This window comes from Ambystoma mexicanum, chromosome 11, assembly GCF_040938575.1.
Source record: "Ambystoma mexicanum isolate Mex_15411 chromosome 11, UKY_AmexF1_1, whole genome shotgun sequence".
Classification (NCBI taxonomy): domain Eukaryota; kingdom Metazoa; phylum Chordata; class Amphibia; order Caudata; family Ambystomatidae; genus Ambystoma; species Ambystoma mexicanum.
The window spans coordinates 956,240,146-956,262,212 of NC_090934.1; the positions used below are offsets into that span (position 1 = coordinate 956,240,146).

A 22,067-nucleotide genomic window follows, 5' to 3' on the forward strand; every position below is an offset into this window, starting at 1 on the left:
TCGCCGTTGCTGCCTCCCACACCATTCTTTTGGACTCCTCTCCTGTATCTTTCACCTTAAAATACTCCTCGATTTCACGTGTCATTTCTGCTCTGAATACCGTATCTTTCCAGAGTGATTCATTACAGCGCCGCTTAGTTTTTTTGTGGTAGAGCCTGCAATTCGATGTCTACTCTGACGATGTCCTGGTCTGAGTAGACATCGAATTGCAGGCTCTACCACAAAAAAACTACTCTGACGATGTCCTGGCTCTGATTGGGACAATATCAGAGATTTTTACTACTTCATTTAGCTCATTCGAGAGGTAGAGGTAGTCTATTCTGGTAAGGGTCAAGTGGGGGGGGGGCAAGTAGAATGTGAACCCTTTTTCAATGGGGTGAGAGGTGTGCCAGGCGTCACGTAGCCCGTACAGTCGCATCATCTCCACTACATCTGTCCATCCTCCATCCTGCAGGAGCCCTGCTTCTGGGTTGTCCGGGAGTCTATCGAGGTCTGGGTCGACCCACAGGTTGAAGTCTCCCCCTATGACAATATACCTTGTTGCTTCTAGCATTATCTTCAGGATTGTGTGCTTGTGGAAGTGTTTGGCCAGCGTTGGGGGAGTAGAGTGTCGCTAATGTGAGGGTTGTATTGTGTATCCTACCCTCCACATCTGCCCATATCTTAGTTACTACGAGATTGAGTCCCCTCCTCATTAATATGCCCACTCCAGCCTTTCGCAGGGGGCCGGAGCTCCAATGTTCCGAGTCTAACCAGGAGTGGAGGACTTTGTGTTCTTCCCCCTATATGTACTTGGTTTCCTGGAGGAAGAGGACGTCCAGCTGTGCCCTCTTGAATTCTCTGTTCACTAGGGATCTTTTATTAGGTGAGTTCAACCATTTCACATTTAGTGTGGCGAACTTAAGTGTCCTGGGCTTGTTATTGTCAACAGTACTGCCATAGCCCCTCCTTTGTCTTATTCGATATACGCGAGGATAACGTACATTTTGCACATATCATTTTCTGTAATTTCTTGTAACTTTTCTGAAGTTTCGTGTACTTTGCCATAACCCTTCCCCAAACCCCGCTCACCTCAGTCCCTCTCCACTGTGGCGTCTGATTCGACCAGGTCATTCTCACCTAGTCCATTCCGGACCACCAGTGCGGATCGTGCAGTCCACAATCCCTTCTTTAAACACCTCAATCAACCTTGAGCCCCTTTTCGTCTCTTCCCACCTTCTCAATAACTCAACTTTATACATTGTGTTGACCTGCTTTCCATGTGCTTTCGCTCTTCAACCGCGGTCTCTGAGCTGGACTTTGACCAGAGCATTTTTTCGGTTACCTTCAGGAACAGTCCTATTCAACTCTTGCTGTAGTGTTTACAATCTTCAGTTTACTGTGAGATGCTCTGAGCTTCCCTTGAATGTTTCGATGTTATGAACGGTTGCCTAGCGTCTTGGATCCGGTTCCCTGTTAAGGTATATTTATTGTCGGAAATAAACCTCCTGAGGTCTTTCGCTTCAGAATTCGGCTCCCTGTATTTTCTGGATTCTGGGATTTTCTTTCGCCTCAGTCCCTGGATACGCCATTGTCGCTCCTTTTGCCGTTCTTCCTCCGGGTTTTGTTCGTTGATCTGGTTATTGACCAGATCTGTAATGCAAGTGGTTATGTCTTTTTTGGTCCGCAGTCGTATTGTTTGCCACTCTAACGTGAAGGAGAACGGATATCCCTTTCTCCTTAAGCCACTTGGTCAGGGGAATACACATTCTCTGCATTGCTAAGGTGAGCAAGGATAAATCTTGGTAGATCATCACTTTCGTATCGTCGAAGGAGTTGTGTGTTTTTGGCTTTGTCCAGAATTCTGCTCTATTGGCATAGTTGTGGAACCGAACCAGAACTGTTTTCGGGCCACCTGCGGCTCCTCCTGCTCTGTTTTCGGTCGTCTTTAGGTTTGTCCACCGTTTCATCAGCGAACAATGTTTTCAGGATCGTGTGGAGGATCTTTTTTAGATCGTGTTCGGTTTCTCCTTCACAACTTGGTATGCCAAAGATTCTCAAGTTGCGCCTCTCGTGATTTTCCAAATTATCCATCTTTAATAGAAATTCTTCCTGTCTTGCTTCCAGATCAGCTATTCTCATGTCCATCTGGGGCTCGAGTGTATTGAGGGATGTCTGGTTGTGTTTGACCCCATCTAGCTGCTCCTCGAGTTTGTCAATTCGATTAGTTATTTTATCGATTCTGCCCCCAATGTCTGCTCTCATGCTTTTATCTCATTTAGGATGGATGCAATGTTTGCCTTTGTCGCGGCTGCTTTGGTACTGAATGCCGCCATTGTCACAGCTGGGCTAGGGGCTATTTCTGGGTTGGGCGGGCTATATGAATACTGGCGAGCTTATGGCATATGTCCATGTGCTAGTTGTATTGGGATTGTTATCCGGAAGTTGCTTGCCGTGTATGGTGCCGTCTGCATAGTCGGGTGTGGATCCAGTTACCTCTGCTCGTTGTTGAGTTGTGGGGGTAAGTCTGTTTGGATCAGGTCACGGGATTGCAGACTTTTCTGGCCCATTACTTCCTACTATAAGGGGGTATGCCTTGGTGGACTGAACAGTGAGGACCGAGTTGTGGAGGCGTAAAATGGGAGGTGGGGTAGGTCCCAGTTTTTTCGGTGTGGGCTTTCCTTTGCTTGGTTACGCGTCAACAGGCTGTGACAGATGAGGGGCCCATACACGAGGCACCGCTCCCCCAGAGTTGGGGGTCTTGCGGCTTTCAGGGGAGGGCACCCAGCCCTCTAGTTGTCTGCTTTGATTGCACCCCTCTATTCTGGAACCGGGGCTCCACCAGGGTCTGTGTTCGGTCGCTCATTTATTGGGACCCTCTGCAGAATTAGGTTGGGGTCGCATCTAGTGTTGACCTAGTACCTTTTGCGTTGTCTGGTAGCCTCCGCTTAGCAGGTGGGGCGGTTAGATAGTGTGCAGCTAGAGGAGTGGTGCCTCGCTGTCTCCAGTGTTATGTGGGTTCACGGGCCAATGGCTTCTGAGTGATTCCAGGATTATCTGGGCGAAGGTTCCGACCTTCCACATGTTTGGCGGGATAGGGCTTGTGTTTCTTCGCCTTTGCGATACAGGAGTGGGGTCTTACGGTGCGCTCCTCCTATAATTTTACCACTTACGGGGTGGTGCTGGTTAACATTTTGCCGTGGGGGCCGGGGTCTGCTGCTGAGCGGGAAGCCTCTAGGGCTGTGCTTGCTATTATGCTGTGAGTCTTTTGTTCACAGATATTGTGCTACGGGGGATTCGAGGTACAACTTTCTATTCTGGGCCCTCCGTGTAGAACTCTGCTCCACTGCTCTGTGTTGGACAGCCTGCCAGGGGGAAATCCTTTCTGTGCCTTAGCTGCAGCCTTATCAAGTTTTCATGGAGTTTGTGGTTGTGTCTTATGTTCCCCAACCCGCGGTGTAGGAAGGCAGCGTGCTGATCCCTCCCATTCCGTGCTCTGCCTCATAGTTGCACGTGTTAGGGTTAATGTTCGTTACCAGCTGCGGGGGCTCTATGAAGACTCCATGTGAGTCTGATCATGGCGGCCTGTGTCTCTGCTCTCGTTACGTTGGGGGTTAGGGGGGGCCTCACAGCATGTACTCACTGTATGTGATGGTCCACCATTCCGATCGTTTCCGCCTCGAGGAGAACGGCAGCGCCGGTCCAATGGGCACCTCAACTTCCACACCTCGGGACCCCGGAAGATGCACCGGTGCAGTCCATGGTCCCGTTCGATGGGTCGGAGGTTTGCTGGCCGCGCAGGTCGACGGCCTGTCCTGTGCAGCGGTGTCACACAAGGGAGAGGGCTCCTGCCCGTCTCCACCTCCTGATCCGTGGGTCCTTCGGGGGTCCAATGAAGCAGGCTGGGGCGAATGTAGTGCCAGGGCATCTCTATTAGTTCAAAGGCGGGCTGGATTTTAGAGCTGGGTCCGCGTGGAGCTCTCCTTTAGCAATATGCTTGGAGTTTCACTTTCAGTTCCAGAGCGGTGCTGCGTAAGAAGCGTTCTGTTCACTCAGTGATTGCTGGGTGAAATCTTTACTGATTTTTCTCTGGGTTTTCTGCTGCGCACAGAGGGCACTTTTATACACCTTTAGTGCCGGTTTCTGTCCGTGGGGGGGGGTCCGAGAAGTGGGGGCTCAAGCCTCTTCGGGGACCATTGGGGGTAGAGCTCACACAGTGTCTAACTCCATCCGTGCGCCACCTGGTGGTCCCTTACGATCCACGATTCTTGAATACAGATGATATCATATTGGGTCAAATCATGGTTCTGAGCGCTGAAAAGATGTCTGTGACCTTGCGTGTTCCAGGAGCATAGCGAGATTTTGGAATCGGTCGGTTGCATTGATGGTTATTGGGTAGTGTTTGTACACTCTGAATATACAGTTTGTGACCATTCCATTATCCTCCGTATATGGTGGTCATCGTGCTCGAATTGTTTTTGGTAGGACTTGTGAAGCACTTGGTGAGTGTTTTCTGTAGTCCAACCATTTCTATGCAGAGTTTCATCTCTTGTTCTTCTGTGGTAGTGAAGATAAGCGTTCCCCAAAAGGCATATAACACTCCCCGATGAGTCAATGTTGGACACACCCCTGGAGGGAATGAGACCAAGTGTGGTTGAGATTAAAAGTCTTTTAATCTAAATCGATATAGGGCATGCAAAGGACTCTGCAAACTCTGAGAGCGCTCTGTCTGACAATAGCAAAGACAGTCATTTATATTACAAATACATGTCACGCATGAGCTAAGCTATAGGAGCCACATAGTCGTTGGGATTGGATAGCGATGACTAGCTACTATGTTGGCTGTAGGCACAGTGCTCCGTGATTGGCGAGGATCCACGTGGTGGCATCACAGAGTGCTTAGGCAATCCGGGCTCATCGGGGTGAGGTGCCAGAGCGCAGGCTTTCCAAGGAGATTGACTACTTCAGCACTAAAGCTTGCCCTTGTGGCCACTCATACACATTCATCACACCCGTCTATCAAGTTAGTATGTGAAACCTTTAACACATCAATCAGTACCAGGGAGGGGACAGGGGAAAACAGTATGCAATACAAGGCTTCCTTTAAACATCATAAAGGTGGCATTAACAAGGGATCAGACCTCATGGGCCCAGGTAGCTTATCTGGGGGCACAAGTTTAGGCCATCTTCATCATTCTACTCTTAGATGTAGTGAGTGACAGTGTTACGGTATGTTAGTATAAGGGTGAATAACTGTTTCTCTGGCCTATTAAACTTTGGGTGAACTAAAATACCGTAGGGTCGGAGGGGGGCACATAGCTAATACCTCAAAAGGTGGTGGGACTTGGGGTTGTGTGGGTCGTAATTCTTCATGGCCTGGCCACGGCGGCACATGTGATTTTATGGTGGCATCTGGTCTCGGAGGCATGGGGGAAGGTGAACGCTTGGTTCAGGTCCAGCAGGAATGCGGGGCGGTGTGGCTGTACTGTTTCAACATCAGAATGCCAGGGACCTTCAAGCCCCGGTGAGCCTTGATGGGAGGAGGGGGGTTGGATGTGCAGCTCTCGAGAAGGAGCGGGAGATGTCCTTGTAGCTTTTTGCAGTTCTCTGTTCACTGGACTGCATGAATGCTCTTTACAGGGCAGTGTGGCTGGGGGCAATATGTGATGGGCACATTTGTAATTCACATTTCTGATGTTTGTTAATCTGCTTAGAATCACATGCTGTGCATAGTCCGACATCCAGTGGTCACTGCGGAGTATTGCATTTTGTTTTTCGTAGTCGAAAAGGGGACGTCGACAAGGCGTGTCTGTAACACTATCCCTATAGTGACGTGCAGTGTACCCACAATCCCTCACGCGTCGAGGTCCCTCAAATTGTTTTTTTCACCCCAAATATTGGTCACCTTTACGTGGAGCTCTTCGAGAGACATTGCAAATTCATTTACTCGCCCTTTGGTCATTATTTATTAATATATATTTACATAAGATCCCTCCCTCGACGTAGCTGCGAAGCCTTTTCTCCGCCGAGTAAGAACTTCGACGGCAGGGGCGAGACGGAGGAGATCCTTCGGCGCTGCCGAACACGTGGCCTGGCCTCGCCGGCCATAAGCAGTAGGGAGAGTGGGGTCGTGGGACATTTCTTGTTTTTCTCTGAGAATGCCTTTCCTTTTCCCCTCCCTTTCCCTCGGGGTTGTTATCACAGTGAAATATTTCCTCAGCTATGGAGAGGACACCCTTTAGGTTTTGCCCGCGTTGAAAGGGCAAGTTTACCTGGAAAGACCAGCATAAACGGTGTAACCGTTGCTTGCCACTCGACCACAAGGAAGATGGCTGCGCGGCTTGTCAGCTTCTTAAGCCTAAGACTTTAAAGGACCGCAGGGTCAAAAGGTGGGCGGCCTACGCCATGTCGAGGTTCGATTCCTCAGCCGCCGCAGAAAGTGACGAGGAATGTGATAACCCGACATCCGTTACGGAAGTCGTAGACCTCTCTAAGGAGCGCTCGCGCTCCTCATCGTATGTCCCCGGCCCCGACAAGTTCGGCTCACGCCCTGCTTATGGGGATCAACACCCCGGCGACACTAACACACACAAAAAACACTCCCATAAACACATAACCATGGCTCTTCTTCGTCGAAGACGAAGAAATCATCAGTGCCTACTGAGACGCAGGTTCCACCGGCGTCTTGCTCAGACCGTAAGAGTCTTAAGCCCCCCCTCGCAACCACAGACGCGACCAGCGACTGGGCTTCCCCCAGATAAGGGCGCTACCCCCAAACCGCCAGACAAAGTGCTCCGTCAGAGCGCCCGTCGCCGTAGAACGCGCAACAACCGTGACGTCAATACCAGAGCCCTCCACAGACAGATTAGTCGTCGAGAGCCTGCCGAGGATCGTTTCCGCCGATAGCCAGAAGCGGACAGCGAAAGATACACTGAATACCGCTCAGAAGGCTAGAGAAATGCCGAAAAGGCCTGAAGGAAGGCAGGAACTGCCCCTTCATCTAAAGGGACTCCTAGCCTACCAGAAGGCTTTTTTCAGACGACGACGGAGACCTTTCTTCGACGTTATGGGAGAGGTCAAAGCGTTTTCAGGCCACAGACCCCCCAGCCCCCCCCCTCCCCCCTTTGACCGCTCAGGGGTACCTCATGAGACCCTGGAGAGACTCCACTTCTGTATGGAGAGGTTTATGGAGACTCAAAACCTACCACCACCCAAGAGGGCAAGAGAGGGACCTCAGATGGACCCCAGGGCTAAATTCCCTAGGCTGTTTAATCCCTCCCAAGTGGATGTAAATTCATATGACCTCACTGAAGAGGACCCCCACTTTCAGGAGGAGGACACATTTTTAGGCAACGAAGAGGAACAGAACTTAAAGGAAGAGGGTTTTGAAGAAAATCCAGATATAGGTGGGTGGGGGGCTTCGGAGAAGACCCAGAGGAAGGTGCTTCACAGCCCTGGCAGTCCCCATCAGCGTTTTCGGACCCTGATGTACTAAACCTGTCCCCTCCCGAGGACTCACCTAATAGGAACACGTCACCTTTAGACGATCAACCTACATTTAATGCACTACTACGCAAGGCAGCAGCGCATTTCGAAATAGACACTGGGGAGATTTCTCCTGACATTGACTTTGTGGAGAAGGTAATCAAGGAGAAACCCCCTGTCAGCCAGACCATTCCCCTCCTCGCCTTAGTAAGGAGACAAATTATCCCTTCACTATCTACACCCACGTTGGTCAGAGGGGTCAACCCGAGGATAGAAAAACTATTCAGTCCCTCCCCTTCAGACCCGTTGTACATCAGGGGCCACTCTGTACCAGACTCCCTAGTGGTCACAAATACAAGGAAAAGAGCAGGGGTCCCGCTGTCTACCAGCGAAGCACCACCAGATAAGGAGGGCAAAAAATTGTATGCCCTGGGGAAGAGGATCACAGCCTCCGCTGCTTTTTCCGCAAGGATGGCAAACAATTCCTTGCTAGCAAGTTACGCAGACGCACAATGGAGCAAGCTACGTAAGGATGCTGAGGAGGTACCAGAACCCCTACGTACATGCCTTCTGGCCACGATTACTGAAGGACCCTAGTCAACCAAAGCATCGTGAAAAACACTCTGGATGCTGCAAAAATGTCTTGCCGTTCCCTAGTCCAAGGAATACTCCTCAAATGCCATGTCTGGCTGTGTAATTCGCGGTTTAAACCTGAAACACAAGCATCTCTAATCAACAAGCCTATAGAAGATGCCAACCTCTTTGGAAAGGCGTTTGATGAGGCACTAGAAACGGCAAAGAAAGAGTTTGACACCATCAAAACCCTAGACCAGATTTCTAGGCCTCCTAACAAACATGGCTATGGCAATAGGTGCTTTTTTCGAGGCCAACGCCAGCAGCAAAATCAGCAGCAGCAATACTCTGCTAACAACTGGTCCTCTAACCAAGGCACCAGTGGCCGATACAACCACAGAGGACAACGCCGTGGCAAAGGGAGAGGTCGGGGGTCTACCCCTAGCGGTTCCCAAGCCACCAACACCAAATGACTCGAAGATTCGGGTCCCCTCCCATGCATCGTCGGTCGTCGGCCGGTTAACATCCTTTCTTCCAGCATGGGAGGGAATAACTTCAGACCGCTGGGTACTATCAACCATAGCCCGCGGCTACTGTATAGAATTCAACAGTTCCCCAACGTACAGACCCGCAAGGGTACGACGCATGACACCAGAACACCTTGCCATCCTTCTACAAGAAGTGGACCAGCTACTGGAAAAAGGAGCTATAGAGGTTGTGCCTCTATCTCAGGTAACGGAAGGTATTTATTCAGTGTACTTCCTTGTACCCAAAAAGGACTTAACCACGCGCCCTGTATTAGATCTGCACCCAGCGAACAAATTTGTCAAACCTCAAAAGTTTTGTATGGTGACCTTAGAGGAAGTGATCCCCCTGCTATCACAAGGAGATTGCATGACAACATTGGACATGAAAGATGCATAATTTCATATTTTAATGTTGCCAGCGCACAGAAAATACCTCAGGTTCATGATAGAGGGCAAACACTACCAGTTCAGAGTGCTGCCCTTCGAGATAGCATCAGCACCGAGGGTATTCACGAAAGTACTGGCAGTGGCAGCGGCCCACCTGCACAGGTTGTCCATCCCAGTATACCCTTACCTCGACGATTGGCTCATAACAGGGGATTCTTATGAAACATGCTTCTCAAATACCCAAAAGACTGTAGACCTTTTGTCCCAACTGGGCTTCTCCATCAATGAGAAGTCGTCCAGCCTAGACCCCAGCCAAGTCAAACAATTCCTAGGGGCTCTAATTCGAACAAAGGACGGCCTTGTCTTCCCCTCCAACGAGAGAGTCCAAAACATGCTGTTTCAGATCCCTCAATATGTAGCAGGTCGAGAGGTGACGGTACGCAAAGCAATGCGATTGCTAGGAATGATGGCGTCATGTATTTATTTGGTATCCCACGCGCGCCTGCGCCCAATGCAAGAGTGGCTCAACAGCCAGTGGTGTCAGGCCAGCGGACAATGGGAAGATCTAGTGGTGGTCTCGCAGGCCGTGGTTCTCTCGCTACAGTGGTGGTCGAAGGAAAACCTGGTAATAGGGAAACCATTCACCATCCCCGCAGTGGAAGCCACTCTAACCACAGACGCATCCCTCATAGGATGGGGGGGGGCTCACCTATCCCATCAGACTGCTCAGAGTTTGGACTCCGAGCGTAGCTTCCAAGCACATTAACTTACTGGAAGTACTTGCTGTGTTCAAGGCACTAAAAGCCTTCCAGGCACACCTACAAGAGAAAACAGTGATGGTCCTCAGGGACAGCACCACAGCCATGGACTCTGTGGGCTCTCAAACACATGTTCCTACTGTCACAACTTGTACCAGGGGAACTCAATCTGCTAGCAGACAAACTAAGCAGAGACTTCCCTCTGCCCTCAGAGTACGAATGGCGTTTACACGAAGACAGTCTTCGATGTTTTCACACAATGGGGTTTCCCAGAAATAGACCTGTTCGCAACCCTGGAGAACTCACAATGCCTAGATTACGCCTCCAGGTACCCCCAGAACCAATCCAAGGGGAACGGTCTATCGATTCCATGGTCAGGGAAATTTGTTTACGCTTTTCCCCCCTGACTCCCCTTCTCAACAAGATTGTGCACAAGATGCACCAGGAACAAGTTACCATGATGCTAGTGGGGCCCCTATGTGGGCCCGGCAGCCATGGTTCGCTCACCTGATGGAGATGTCTCTATCTCCTCCAGTGAAACTTCCCTGCCCGTACAACATGCTGTCACAGGACAAGGGCAGGACACTGCATCCATGCCCTCAGACCATGAACTTAGCAGCCTGGCTCCTGAGATCATAGAATTTTGACATTTACAACTCCCACAGCGATGCATGGACATCCTCAGGTAGGCTAGAAAGCCTAACACTCGTCACTGCTATTCTAGCAAATGGAAGAGAATTGTCATCTGGTGTAGAGGAAGAAACATCAACCCTCTTGACTGCTCTCCCACACAAATTGTTCTGTACCTGACCCATTTACTGGACTCAGGTCTAGTATTCAATTCTATTAAAGTCCACCTAGCAGCACTTTCTGCATACACCACTTCCCACCTTAGTGTCATGGTGGAAAGTCCCAGTTTTTAAAGCCTTTATGGAGGAGGTAAAGAGAATACACCCTCCGATAGCAAACCCAGCTCCCAGCTGGGACCTAAATGTGGTACTTACCAGGCTCATGGGCTCACCATTTGAACCCATGCACAAGGCAACTCATAAAGACCTCACTCTTAAGACTGCTTTCCTAATAGCTATCACCTCCATTAGGAGAGTAAGTAAACTACAGGTTCTTTCTGTTCTAGACCTCTTTGTAACGGTTCATAAAGATAAGGTGGTTCTACGCACACACCCAAGGTTTGCCCCGAAATTCATCTCGAAATTCCATGTCAACCAGTCTATAGAACTGTCACGCTCACCTGATTCCCACAGAGGCGCAGGTCTGGCTTCGAGTGCTGATGCTTCTTCTATGGTGAAGCGCAGGACTCTGAAGATGGACTCACTGGCTCGCAGGAAAATTCCCCTGTGCGTGAAAAGGGAGTATTACCTACTGACGGAATAATGCGCAAGCCTCCCACTCCCTTCCCCCCTCCACAATACCCTTCCTCGATTCCCCGTGAAGTCTCACCTTAGGGTCTGGAAGGATGAGTTCTCCATCCTGCTTCTGATGCAGGGGCGCGTTTAAACCCAGTTACTTCACTGGATTGAGGTTTGATGGGAGTTCAAATAAGCTTGACTATTCAGGTAAGGCGCTGTAAGAGTTCTGTAGCAAGTTCAAAAGTTCAAGCTTAATAATAATGTTCATTGTCTTATTGCAGCAAGCGCTAACGCTTATGTCTTTTTCCCCCTTAGGGGCCGGGGTTCGGAATGCCGGAGATATGGCGCCGACCCGAAGTGAAACGTGCAGTTCCAGTAAATGACAGGTAAGTTCTGGATGAGCGTTCAGGTAATGTCTTTGCATTCGCTCATTCAATGTCTGTCTTTTTTCCCCCATAGGGGCCGGGGTCCGGAATGCCAGGAAGCGGCAGGACCCGAAATGAAATGGGAATGATCCAACAGGTAAGTCTTAGAAGGAAACTGAGCTTTTCCTATTCCCTTCCTTCTCGCACCTTGTGTTCTTGTCTTTTTCTCTCTAGGCTCCGGGAAATGGCTGCGGATCCGGATGATCGCTAATGAAGATGGAGGTGCCCAGGAAAGGTGAGTGAAATGCAGCGCTGCAGCGATCGAAGCTAAATGCTTTTTAAATGATGTCTTCCCTTTCAGGATCGTCAGTGTGAAGTCTCCGTGATGCAGCTTTAGTAGGTAAGGTCTTCTTTCTCTCCAATTCTCTCTTAGCAGGTGACCCAGGATGCTGACAGGCGTGGCTGAAGTCCAGAAGCAGGAGCTGACACGGTGAGCGTCCAGCTGCGCGAAGCGTGAGTTGCTGATCGGGCGTGGTTTAAATAGCTTTGGAAGAAGTTCCAGGAATGTATCCTTCCACCGATCAGGTATGTACCCTTCCCCGACCACACCCAGGGGAAAGTAGTTCCACAGGTAAAGTAGTTCCATTCAGGCCTCAAGAGGGCCTGGATGTAGCAGCATGGTCTGCATCAGGTAAGTGCACCTTAAAACACTTGAACACATGTCTAGCTTTATGAGCCTGGCGCCTAATGCGCCAGGACAGGGGTCCAACATGAGCCTGGCGCCTAAGGCGCCAGGTGTGTCCAAAGGGCCCCAGCTTGGGCCCGCTGGCACTTCCCTGGGGGAAATGATGCCTGCCTCTGGGGTTGCTGGGTCGGACCTGGCTCCTTGGAGGTAGGCATCATGACAAAAACTACCAACGTTCTTTCAAAACCCTTCAAATTTGGGAGAAAAAAGCCTGCATACACATGATGTGCGCAGAGCTGTCATGTTTTATATGGAAAGAACTAGACCACTGAGAAAGACTAATCAGTTCTTTGTCTCGGTGGCAGCAGGAAGATAAGGAGATGCAGTCTCAAAGTCCACTATATCTAGATGGTGTGTTCAATGCATCACTCTGTTACACTCTTGCTAAGAGAGAACTACCCTTCAAGCCAAGAGCACACTCTACTCGAGGCACCGGGGCATCCATAGCATTCATTGCAAATGTTCCCCTTGAGTCCATTTGCAAAGCGGCAACCTGGAGTTCTGTACACACCTTTACAAAACACTACTGTCTAGATGCCCACTCTAGATCTGATTCCCAGGTGGGACAAGCAGTATTAAGACATCTTTTCTCTACTGTTCCTTCTCACAACCCACCTCCATCTCCGGGTACTGCTCGCTAGTCTATGCACAGCATGTGATTCTAAGCAGATTAACAAACATCAGAAGACAATGCATTACTTACCGTAAAAGCCTTTCTGATGGTTGTATCTTCTTAGATTCACATGCTCCCACCCTTCCTCCCCGCTCGGATGGAAGGAACATAGACAGCTTTTTATATCTCTTTTCTGTACTCACGTCTAGAAGGCTCCCTCAGGGCAGAAAAAATACAGAGGGACCTCAATGCATGAGTGATTGTGGGTATACCGCACGTCACTATAGGGATAGTGTTACAGACACGCCTTGTCGACGTCCCCTTTTCGACTACGAAAAACAAAATGCAATACTCTGCAGTGACAACTGGATGTTGGACTATGCACTGCATGTGAATCGAAGCAGATACAACCATCAGAAATTATTTTACGGTTAGTAATGCATTGTCATATTCGTACATACTGAATCAATACAGTGAAAAGGTTTTCATTAATATCACATCATATAACATTCATTACTCTGTTACTTTGATCCCAAGAAGGGAAAAATGTACACAAAATTGTGGGGTAGAACCTGGCTGGTGGATGCATGGGTCTCAGTGACATATCACAACTTTAAACATGTGATTAGGTTTTGTGACTCGAGGATCGGGATACGAGTTCATCGTATTATTTCAACCACAGCGGATGTGGCTCAGAACGTCAAATAACTCAGATATAGCACTCTCAATCATACTGTACATGTTTTATATATTGCTCGTTTACTTATTTTACTCTAGCAGCAAACATTGGTCAGTCAAAAGGAACATTTGAGTGCCCATACACTTGACACTTTGACACCAAAATGTCCTGGGGTAGGTGGGGGTCGTACCATATTAACGCAAGCAACTGGCACTATGGGTCTTGATCCTAAAAAAGCAAAAGACTTAGCAGCATTGGATAAGGCTGGGAGACCTAGGGTTTTAACATTCGTGTTTAACACTTCGGCTGGGGGAACGGGGTTGGGGGGGACATGAGCACCATATATCAAGGATGTGGAGGGTCTGTGCGGGGTCGAGGTATACTTGATGGGGACGACTTAGTTCTTTCCCAGACCCCAACTAAGTCAGGTCACAGCCAGGGCAATGATCTACTGCGGAAGGTAAATTATAGTGTTTGTTCTGTTACTTGTTTGCATCTAGTTTCTCGTGAGAACGGGCCTTCAGCGGATCTACCATGGGGAGGAGGCTGGCGGGGACATGCAGGGCTTGCTGTGCGCAGACAAGTGGGTGGGGGGTGAGCTGCAGCTTCTGCAGGCAGCCTGTTCCACAGAGACCTGGGTTTAGTATGCTCAAAATGGAGTCTAAGTGTATTACAAAATGGAGTTTATGTTCTGCTACGAGGTGAGCCGTGCAGCCCCACGTGTTGATCCGCAGCCACCCTGCCTCCCGGGCCCAGGTGCATGGGGGCTGCTGACGAGTCATGAGCCTCACGTAAGGTTGCAATGTGTGGGAGGGGGGTCCTAAAGACCTTTCCTCCCATACATTTTTCCCCCCTTTCGTTACTTAAGTAACAAATATTGTAGCTCACCCAAACTCTTGCGTTCTTTCTCATTTGCTACTGCTTCAACCCAGGCTGGTGTCCCCTTAATGCAGGCTCTCTCCCGCCCTAACATACTCATCCTGAGTGCAGGTCATGTATCTACATCCCCCACCCCACTCGAAGTCTACCCATACTTCCTTGTACCATTCTCGTTCCAGAGGTTCTTTTGTTGTTGTGTGGTATAACCTGTCCACTATGTCCCCGTCATAGTATAAAGCCACCATTCTATATTTGGGTTCAGGGTCTTCACCTGTTTGTACTAGTGCCTCCTGCATGGTTTGCGCTGCTCCTCTGGAGTTGCCCATTGTCACCATCATCATTGTACCATTAGGGACTGCGTTTGCGCAGCACCGAACACCTAGCTGCCACACACAAAAAATCAGGAGCAAAAACATGATAATGGATATCAGCATTTTGACAGTCATTCCAAGCCAGGACGGCACTGATGGAAAAAAATGTTGTCGAACCAAGAGCTCGGGTCAACCCCACCTTCTTTCTTCATCCATTCCCCCAAATTGTGTACGGCCGCAATAATGTATGACAGGGTTCCATTGTCTGTGTCCACAGAAGGTACGAATGTGCAGCACATGCTCCTGATTTTTCGGCAAACCCCTCCATCCATCCCCGTCAACAGGTCTAGAACATACCTGTTCTGCATTGTCATTCACCGTAGGGCCCTCCGCTCCACCTTGATTAGGTTGAATCCTTCTTCATTGTCGTTGGCCAGTTGGATCAGCTCCCAGTGTTTTATTTGTAGCCATTTTTCTTTGGCTCGCGCTTGGATACTAGGGATGAGGGAGGCAAAGAATGTTTCAGCAGAGTTAAATAGCCGGAACCTGTCAGGAATTTGTGCCAACAGTTCTGTGGAAGCTTTGGATATGTAGTTGGATGATCTCCGCTTTCTCGACATCAGGCTTTGCATGGTGTCCGCGGATAGGGCATTCATTGGAGTTTCTTCCGTTGGTTGCATGTGCTCTGGAACTTGGATGGCTTGCAGTCAATTTCCCCCTTCGATATGACTCTCCGGGACCACCATCAGGGCAAATGCAGCGTTGCCAAAGAACATGTGCCCCTTCATGATTGTGAGAGGTGCAGGTATGCCTGTTTACCACAGACCCAGTAGGTATCCATGAGGGCAGCTGTCCCTTTCTTCATGTCGGGGATGAGCGTTTTGTTACAGTTCTTATTTGTGCCCATGTTGTTTTTTCTCTCGCCAAGGAAGCATAGTTCATATGTGATTTCTTTTTGTAACTTGAAGGGTTTTTCTATGGCTGTCACCCAGGTTATCTTTGTGATGTGCTCCGTCCATAATGGCGCACACGTTTTCCCGATCCATTGCAATCTTTCTGCTGGCAATCCTCGTAGCGCTTCTGCTTTGCATGTTATTACTTCCTTTTTCCACTTATTTTCCGAAAATAATGTTCCTTTGATCACACAAAACGGTTCTTTTAAACATATCACTCCTCTGTGTCTGGAATAGCATGCTCATTCTGCAGCATTTCAAAAGATACTATGTGTGCCTGGAAGATGTTCTTGATTCTACATAGGGTGAGATGAAGGAGACACTGGGCATCTGCAAGGGCCAATTCTTGAGGCAGTAGTACCTTGGGTGTGCCTGAGGCGTGGGGTATCAGAGAGCATACGTAACAGCTCTCGTTTGTTGTTTGCTTGGCATACCACTTATTTGACTGATGTGGGTGTCTAGGGTCTTCTATTGTGTCTAGCCCAGGCCGGAATACTCATCATATTTCCTCCTCCCTACTTCCCTCCTTCTGTTGTTCTCAAGGTACCCTCTTGCATTCCTTGCTGCTTGGGGTGTTGTGCTCTGTTCGCCGCCCCCCCCCCCCCCGCATTGGCACCCCCTTTCCCACTCATATAGGGCCAAGAACCCTTCAGTCATTTCTGCATTTTCTTCCTGTATACTTGCAGGAGATCAGGAGATTCATATTCTATGGCCGGATGGGCTGTTGGCGTGACCGTGGTGGTGGTGGTGGTGGTGGTGGTGTCATATAACCATGATAAAAAAGAGAGATTACAGTAATTTAAACCATAGACACTATATTCAGGGGGATTGTACGGAGACGTGAGACGTGGGGTCAGCTTATTACTGGTGTGATTTGGGTGCTGTTCATGATCAGAGTGAGTGTTATATCCCCATATTAGCTGAAAGCCGTCCCATATTAGATAGGCTCCTCCTTTGACTACCTTGGTTCCATTTCCCATGTTGGTACCATTCCCTCCCCCTTCATTCATATCGATAGATATGAATGTAACCGCCCAGTATACAACTAGTCCAAACATTAGTGTAAAAAATATGACAGCGCATACTAACAGACCACACTTGTACGAATAACTTCGTAAATCAAAATTCTCGTTCCCATGCCTGGCTGCTCTGATACTATTCGTTGCGGGTGGCCCGTTCGTTGCCATGGTTTCTCCTGTACATTGAAACATAAAAGTGCATTAAGTACCTTTGTCAGAGAGAGAGAGGGAAAACTCTGTATTAGAAATATATACACTTTGAAGTTACTCAATCATTTTACTCGGATATTTCGTTTAAGGTTACACCACTGTTTAATTGTGAGAGAGATAGTGGTCTATTATTAACAGTATGTACATTATAAGAATCACTCACTTAATCCCTTTTATATTACATCAATCAGTACCGGTAGGAGGGAGTTGTCTCTTCTCTATTCTGTACTTATTCTGTCTGTTTTTCATTCGTCTCTACTCCCTCATCTTGTCCCTGTGTAACATTAACATAGGCTTTTCGAACGTCTGTTAAATGTATCCAGTATCTCAGGCCCTTCACTTTAACCGCTGTCGGTATGCAATACACTACTTCATATGGGCCATGAAACCTTTGAGCATTCCACCTATGCACGAAGCTTCTTACATAGACCATTTCCCCTGGCAATAGCTGGCTTGTTGAATTTTCTGTGGTAGGGGTTGTTGTTTCATTTCCTTCCTCACTTGTGAACAGTGGCGCAAGCTGCCTTGCTATCATACCGGCTGCTTTTGTGAACTTTGTCAGATAGTCATCGAATTCTTCACCTAATTCTGTAGCACTTTTGTGGGCGTCCGAGTGCCTGCGGAGCGGGGAATTTGCCATGTGCATGCGCCTTCCTGTTACTATTTCATCGGGTGATAGGTGGTGGTCCTTGCTGGGCTGATTTCTCAGCTCAAACAAAGCCAAGGGTAAACAATGTACCCAATTTCGTTTAAGAGTAAAACATAATTTTGACAATCTTCCCTTGAGGAGGCCATTGATCTTCTCAACCACGCCGTTGCTTTGTGGGTGATAAATAGAAAATAACTTATGTTTTATACCTAGCAGGGCCGTTACTTCCTTGAAGAGATAATTTACAAAGTGTGTACCGTTGTCTGAGTGAATCGTATCACAAATTCTCCAGCGCGGCAATACTTCCCGCACTAAGAACCTTGCAGCACACTGGCATCCCCCCTTCACAAAATGATCCTCTGGGCCCGAGACCAAGGCACCCTCCCACTGGACCTATGTAAGGCCACAATTGTAGTCATTCCCAAACCGGGCAAACCGCCCGAACAATGTGCCTCCTTATAGGCCCATATCGTTGATTAATAGCGAAGCCAAGGTCCTCTCCAAGCTTCTAGCTAACCAGTTACAATGTCATTTCTTCCCTAGTCAACCCGGACCAATGTGGCTTCATGCCACATAAGTCAACACGTATGAACATACGACGCCTCCATCTATTGTTGGAGCGGGCCCCTGTCATAAATATCCCGCTTGTATTTTTAGCAATTGACTTTGAGAAGACATTTGACTCGGTCCGGTGGGACAGCCTTTGGGAGACTATGCGACGTATGAGGTTCAGGCAAACGTTTCTGAGCTGGGGGCAACTACTCTATACGAACCCTCAGGCAGAAGTTAAAGTGAATGGGTGGCCCTTGGAGCCCTTACCTCTCGGTAAAGGAACACGGCAGGGATGCCCACTCCCCCATCCTCTCTGCGCTTGCGATTGAGCCACTCGCTTTGTGGCTACGACAGAGTGAGGCCTGGGCGGGGTTCAGGTGGGCGGAAGGATACAAAAATAGGACGTCTCTATATGCTGACGACCTTTTGATATTACTGGGGGACCCAATTCAGACCTCTCCCATAGTGACGCAGATGCTTCTTAGCTTTGGTGAGTTTGGTGGGCTGAGAATCAAGTGGGGAAAATCTGTTTTCTTTCCGGTAAAAGGCGGACCCCAGGCTATCCCCCAAAACTGCCCATTTAAAGTTGAACAACACGGCTTCCGATACCTGGGGATTTGGGTGTCTGATGACCTAATAAACTATGCAATTCATAATCTTCAACCAATTACAGACCGATTCACTAACTATGTCCGACATTGGAAGCTCCTTCCCATAACACTTAACGGTAGAGCTTCACTTTTCAAGATGATGAACCTACCACGACATTTGTGCAATGGTGGAACATAGGATCTACACTGCAAGCGTCGGCCCTGCTAAAGCCTCCAAAATATGGGGGAAATGGGAAGAGCAGGAATCTTAGAAACTCTGGCCATAGAAATGGGTGGGGGAAAAGGGATGTGGGACCGGGTGGAATCGGAGTAGTACACGGATATGTTTGCATGTGGGATTTTCGTGATCATAGCCATGGTCAAGTCATGGGTTTACTGACAGCTTGGTGTATGTTTTCATTTTGTTTTGTCTCTTGTGTTTGTTGAATAAAAGAAATAAATTAAAAAAAATCGGGGTTCCTATGCAGACCGATGCAGTCTCCCTGGCCAAGAAGGGCTGGCTCAAACCCCACTCGGCCCAGGCGGTCAATCGACACCTGGACGCCAAGTACAGGCAGTTGGGTCAGCAGTGAGAGTCGCGCACAGGAGAGAAGGCTTTCGGTGCTTGTCCCTGGGCTGAGGTGACAGCTGAAGCAAGCAGCGCGAATGATTACTGACGTGCAACTTGCTATTTTTGCCAACATGCTGGGAATCTCTCTCTTAGTGGTCCTTTATCACTATGTGGCAGTAAACAATCCCAAGAAGTTGGAGTAAAGGCTGCACAAGTCAGGTTTTGTCAGCGGGAACGTCCTTTCCATGGTCAGATGAAATGGAGAATATTCTCAGCCACATGCTGATATCATGCAGATTATATACAACACCAAATTCTTCACTTGTGGATTTTTGTATTGCACATGGTTGCTGGAACTTTATATTCATGAAACTGTACTGAAGTAAATGTTTTGAGGAAAAAAAAAGTGCAAGTGGAGGGAGGGCAACACTCTTGCTTTCTGCCCATCCTCAGCCACACTCTTCGGTGATAGCTGCAGCATCACTATACTCCAAGCCCCAGTCATCCTCAGCCTCTTCCTCTGCAACGCTGCCAGGCAAGGAGATGATCTTGGAGGTGTACGGCAAGAAACTCTATTCCAACGCCTCTTTACATCTATGTCAAGCCAACGCCGATGCCATGCTGGCTGCTGCCAACCAGAGATCATGGCGGGAAATGGCGGGCTTCCTCCCAGAACTCCCCTCCCAGAGCCATTCATACTTTAAGGCAGGGCTAGCTGAAGCCAAGCTGTTGGCACATGTCCTCATGGAATACACAGTGGCTCATATTTATACCTCAGGCTGTGCCATCTGTGTTGCCATGGACATGAAAAGAACAGCCTGGTTCCTGGTAACAAAATTCAACCCGGATGTCCAGGAACGCATACTAGATCTACCGTTCGAGGGGGGCGGGGAGGCCCTCTTCTACTCCTCTACGGACGAGAGCTGGACAAGAAGAAAAAGAGCTCACAAATGCAAAGTTTTTATCCATCCTTACAAACACAACGCCCGTCTTAAACCCAATCTCCGCAGCGCTCTGAAAGGGGGTCATACATATGGAGGGTTCCACGGCTTCCAGGAACGCAGATTCAGGCAGCCGGACCGCTCGCCATCTGAGTCGGAGCAAGCAACAAAAAGAGGGGGGGAAATAAGGACTTTTTCCAGTCCCCCTCCTCAGCGACAGCCTCAGAGGAAAAGAAAGCATGAACTGCCCCTTCGGGTCCACGTGTCTCCGGTGGGGAGCAGGCTTGCTCTCCATGCACATTTCTGGCACCAGAATTTCATGGACCCCTGGATCCTCTGTAGTTTCCACAAGGTATCGCCTTCCTATCCCGGCCTCTCCTCCCTCCTCCCCTCCACTCCCACAGGCTGGGACAGCAACTCTTTTGCCAGGCAGTGGAGGAAGTCCCAGCCTCCCAGCAAGGCTTTGGCTTTTACTCCAGGATTTTCGCCATTCAGAAGAACCACCAGGCGGGCCTGAGAGTTGGACCTTTCCACCCCTTAACCTCTCCTTACCCCGGCAAAACTTCAAGATGGTTAAGCCAGCTTTTATAGCGGAGACATTGGACAAGGGAGACTGGATGTGCTCCCTGGATCTGAAGGACGCATACCTACACTTCCCGATTTGGTTGCCCCATCGTTCTTACCTACGGTTCAGGATCCTGGGCTACCTTCCTTTTGGCCTTAACTCGGCCCCCATGGTCTTTTCCAGACTTGTGAATGCCGTGCCGGCCCTCCTCAAAGCACAGGGTCTCTAATATCTACCCATACCTCGATGACTGGCTCATCAGGGCTACATCTCCGGAAGTGGTTCACCACTCTTCCCATGCCCTTATGATCCCACTGCACCATCTGGGCTTCTCGCTCAATCTCAAGAAGTCACAGCTGCAGCCTACGCAGACTGACATTCCTGGTCCTCATCTGGGACACGTGCTCCGAGAAGGTCTTCCCGTCGGAGGACAAAATCTCGGTCATCAAGAGAGCCATCACCCACTTCCTCAGCAGAGAGGTGACCTCGGCATGGTGATACCAACATCTCCTGGGTCTACTGGCAGGAGTCCTGTTAGCTGTGCCGCACACAAGACGAAGGGTGAGGAGGATTCAGCTGCACTTGGCTGCCTCATGGAATCGGGAGCGGGGCTATCAATCTGAGATGATCAATGTTCCTCCATCTCTCCACCCGGACCTAACCTGGTTGTCCAGGGACTGCAACCTACGGACGGGCAAGCCCTTTAGGCCGCCCTCTCCGCAGGCCACCATCACCAGACTCCTTGCTCGAGGTCTGGGGAGCCACCCTAGACGAGCTCTGTCCACAGCACCTGGACTCGACAGGAGCAGGAATACCACGTCAATTGGTTGGCGCTCAGAACATTCCTACCACTTCTCAGGGGCAAGGTTGTCCTCATCCAGACGGACCACTCGACCAGCATGTACTATGTCAACAAGCAGGGAGGCACCAGATCCCCTCCTCTGTGCAGACTGGCGATCAGCATGTGGGAGTGGGCTCTGGAAAACGACATTAACCTCACGGCAGTCCACCTCCCGGGGGAATCCAACCTGGAAGCGGACAGGCTCAGCAGTCTGGGAGCTGACAATTGCGAGTGGCAGCTAAACAACCTCGTTATTCAGGAGATCAACAGGTGGGTTCACCCCCACGATATTCTCTTTGCCATCTGGCATTACAAGAAGTGTCCCCAGTTCGCATCCTGGCAAGGTCAGGGCCCATGCTCTATGGGCGACGCATTTCACCTCCAGGTGACTGGCATGAAAGCTTACGCCTTTCCGCCCACTCCCCTGATCCACCGGGTAATTTGCTAAATCAAGGAGTCTCGCCAACTCCTCATCATTCTAATAGTTCCATGGTGGCCGGCCAGGCCA

At 49.4% G+C, this 22,067-nt stretch overlaps 2 protein-coding genes across 11 annotated transcripts in view; both read left to right on the top strand.

Moving 5' to 3' along the window:
• Positions 1 to 22,067, top strand: part of PPP6R3 (protein phosphatase 6 regulatory subunit 3) — a 2,530,957-nt gene that overhangs the window by 1,140,867 nt on the left and 1,368,023 nt on the right. The gene's annotated exons all lie outside the window — the stretch shown is intronic.
• On the top strand, positions 19,308 to 19,618 carry LOC138503969 (dolichyl-diphosphooligosaccharide--protein glycosyltransferase subunit 4-like). The gene has a single exon (XM_069624116.1). It carries the CDS (start codon positions 19,308 to 19,310, stop codon positions 19,413 to 19,415), a length of 108 nt encoding a protein of 35 aa, XP_069480217.1. The 3' UTR covers positions 19,416 to 19,618.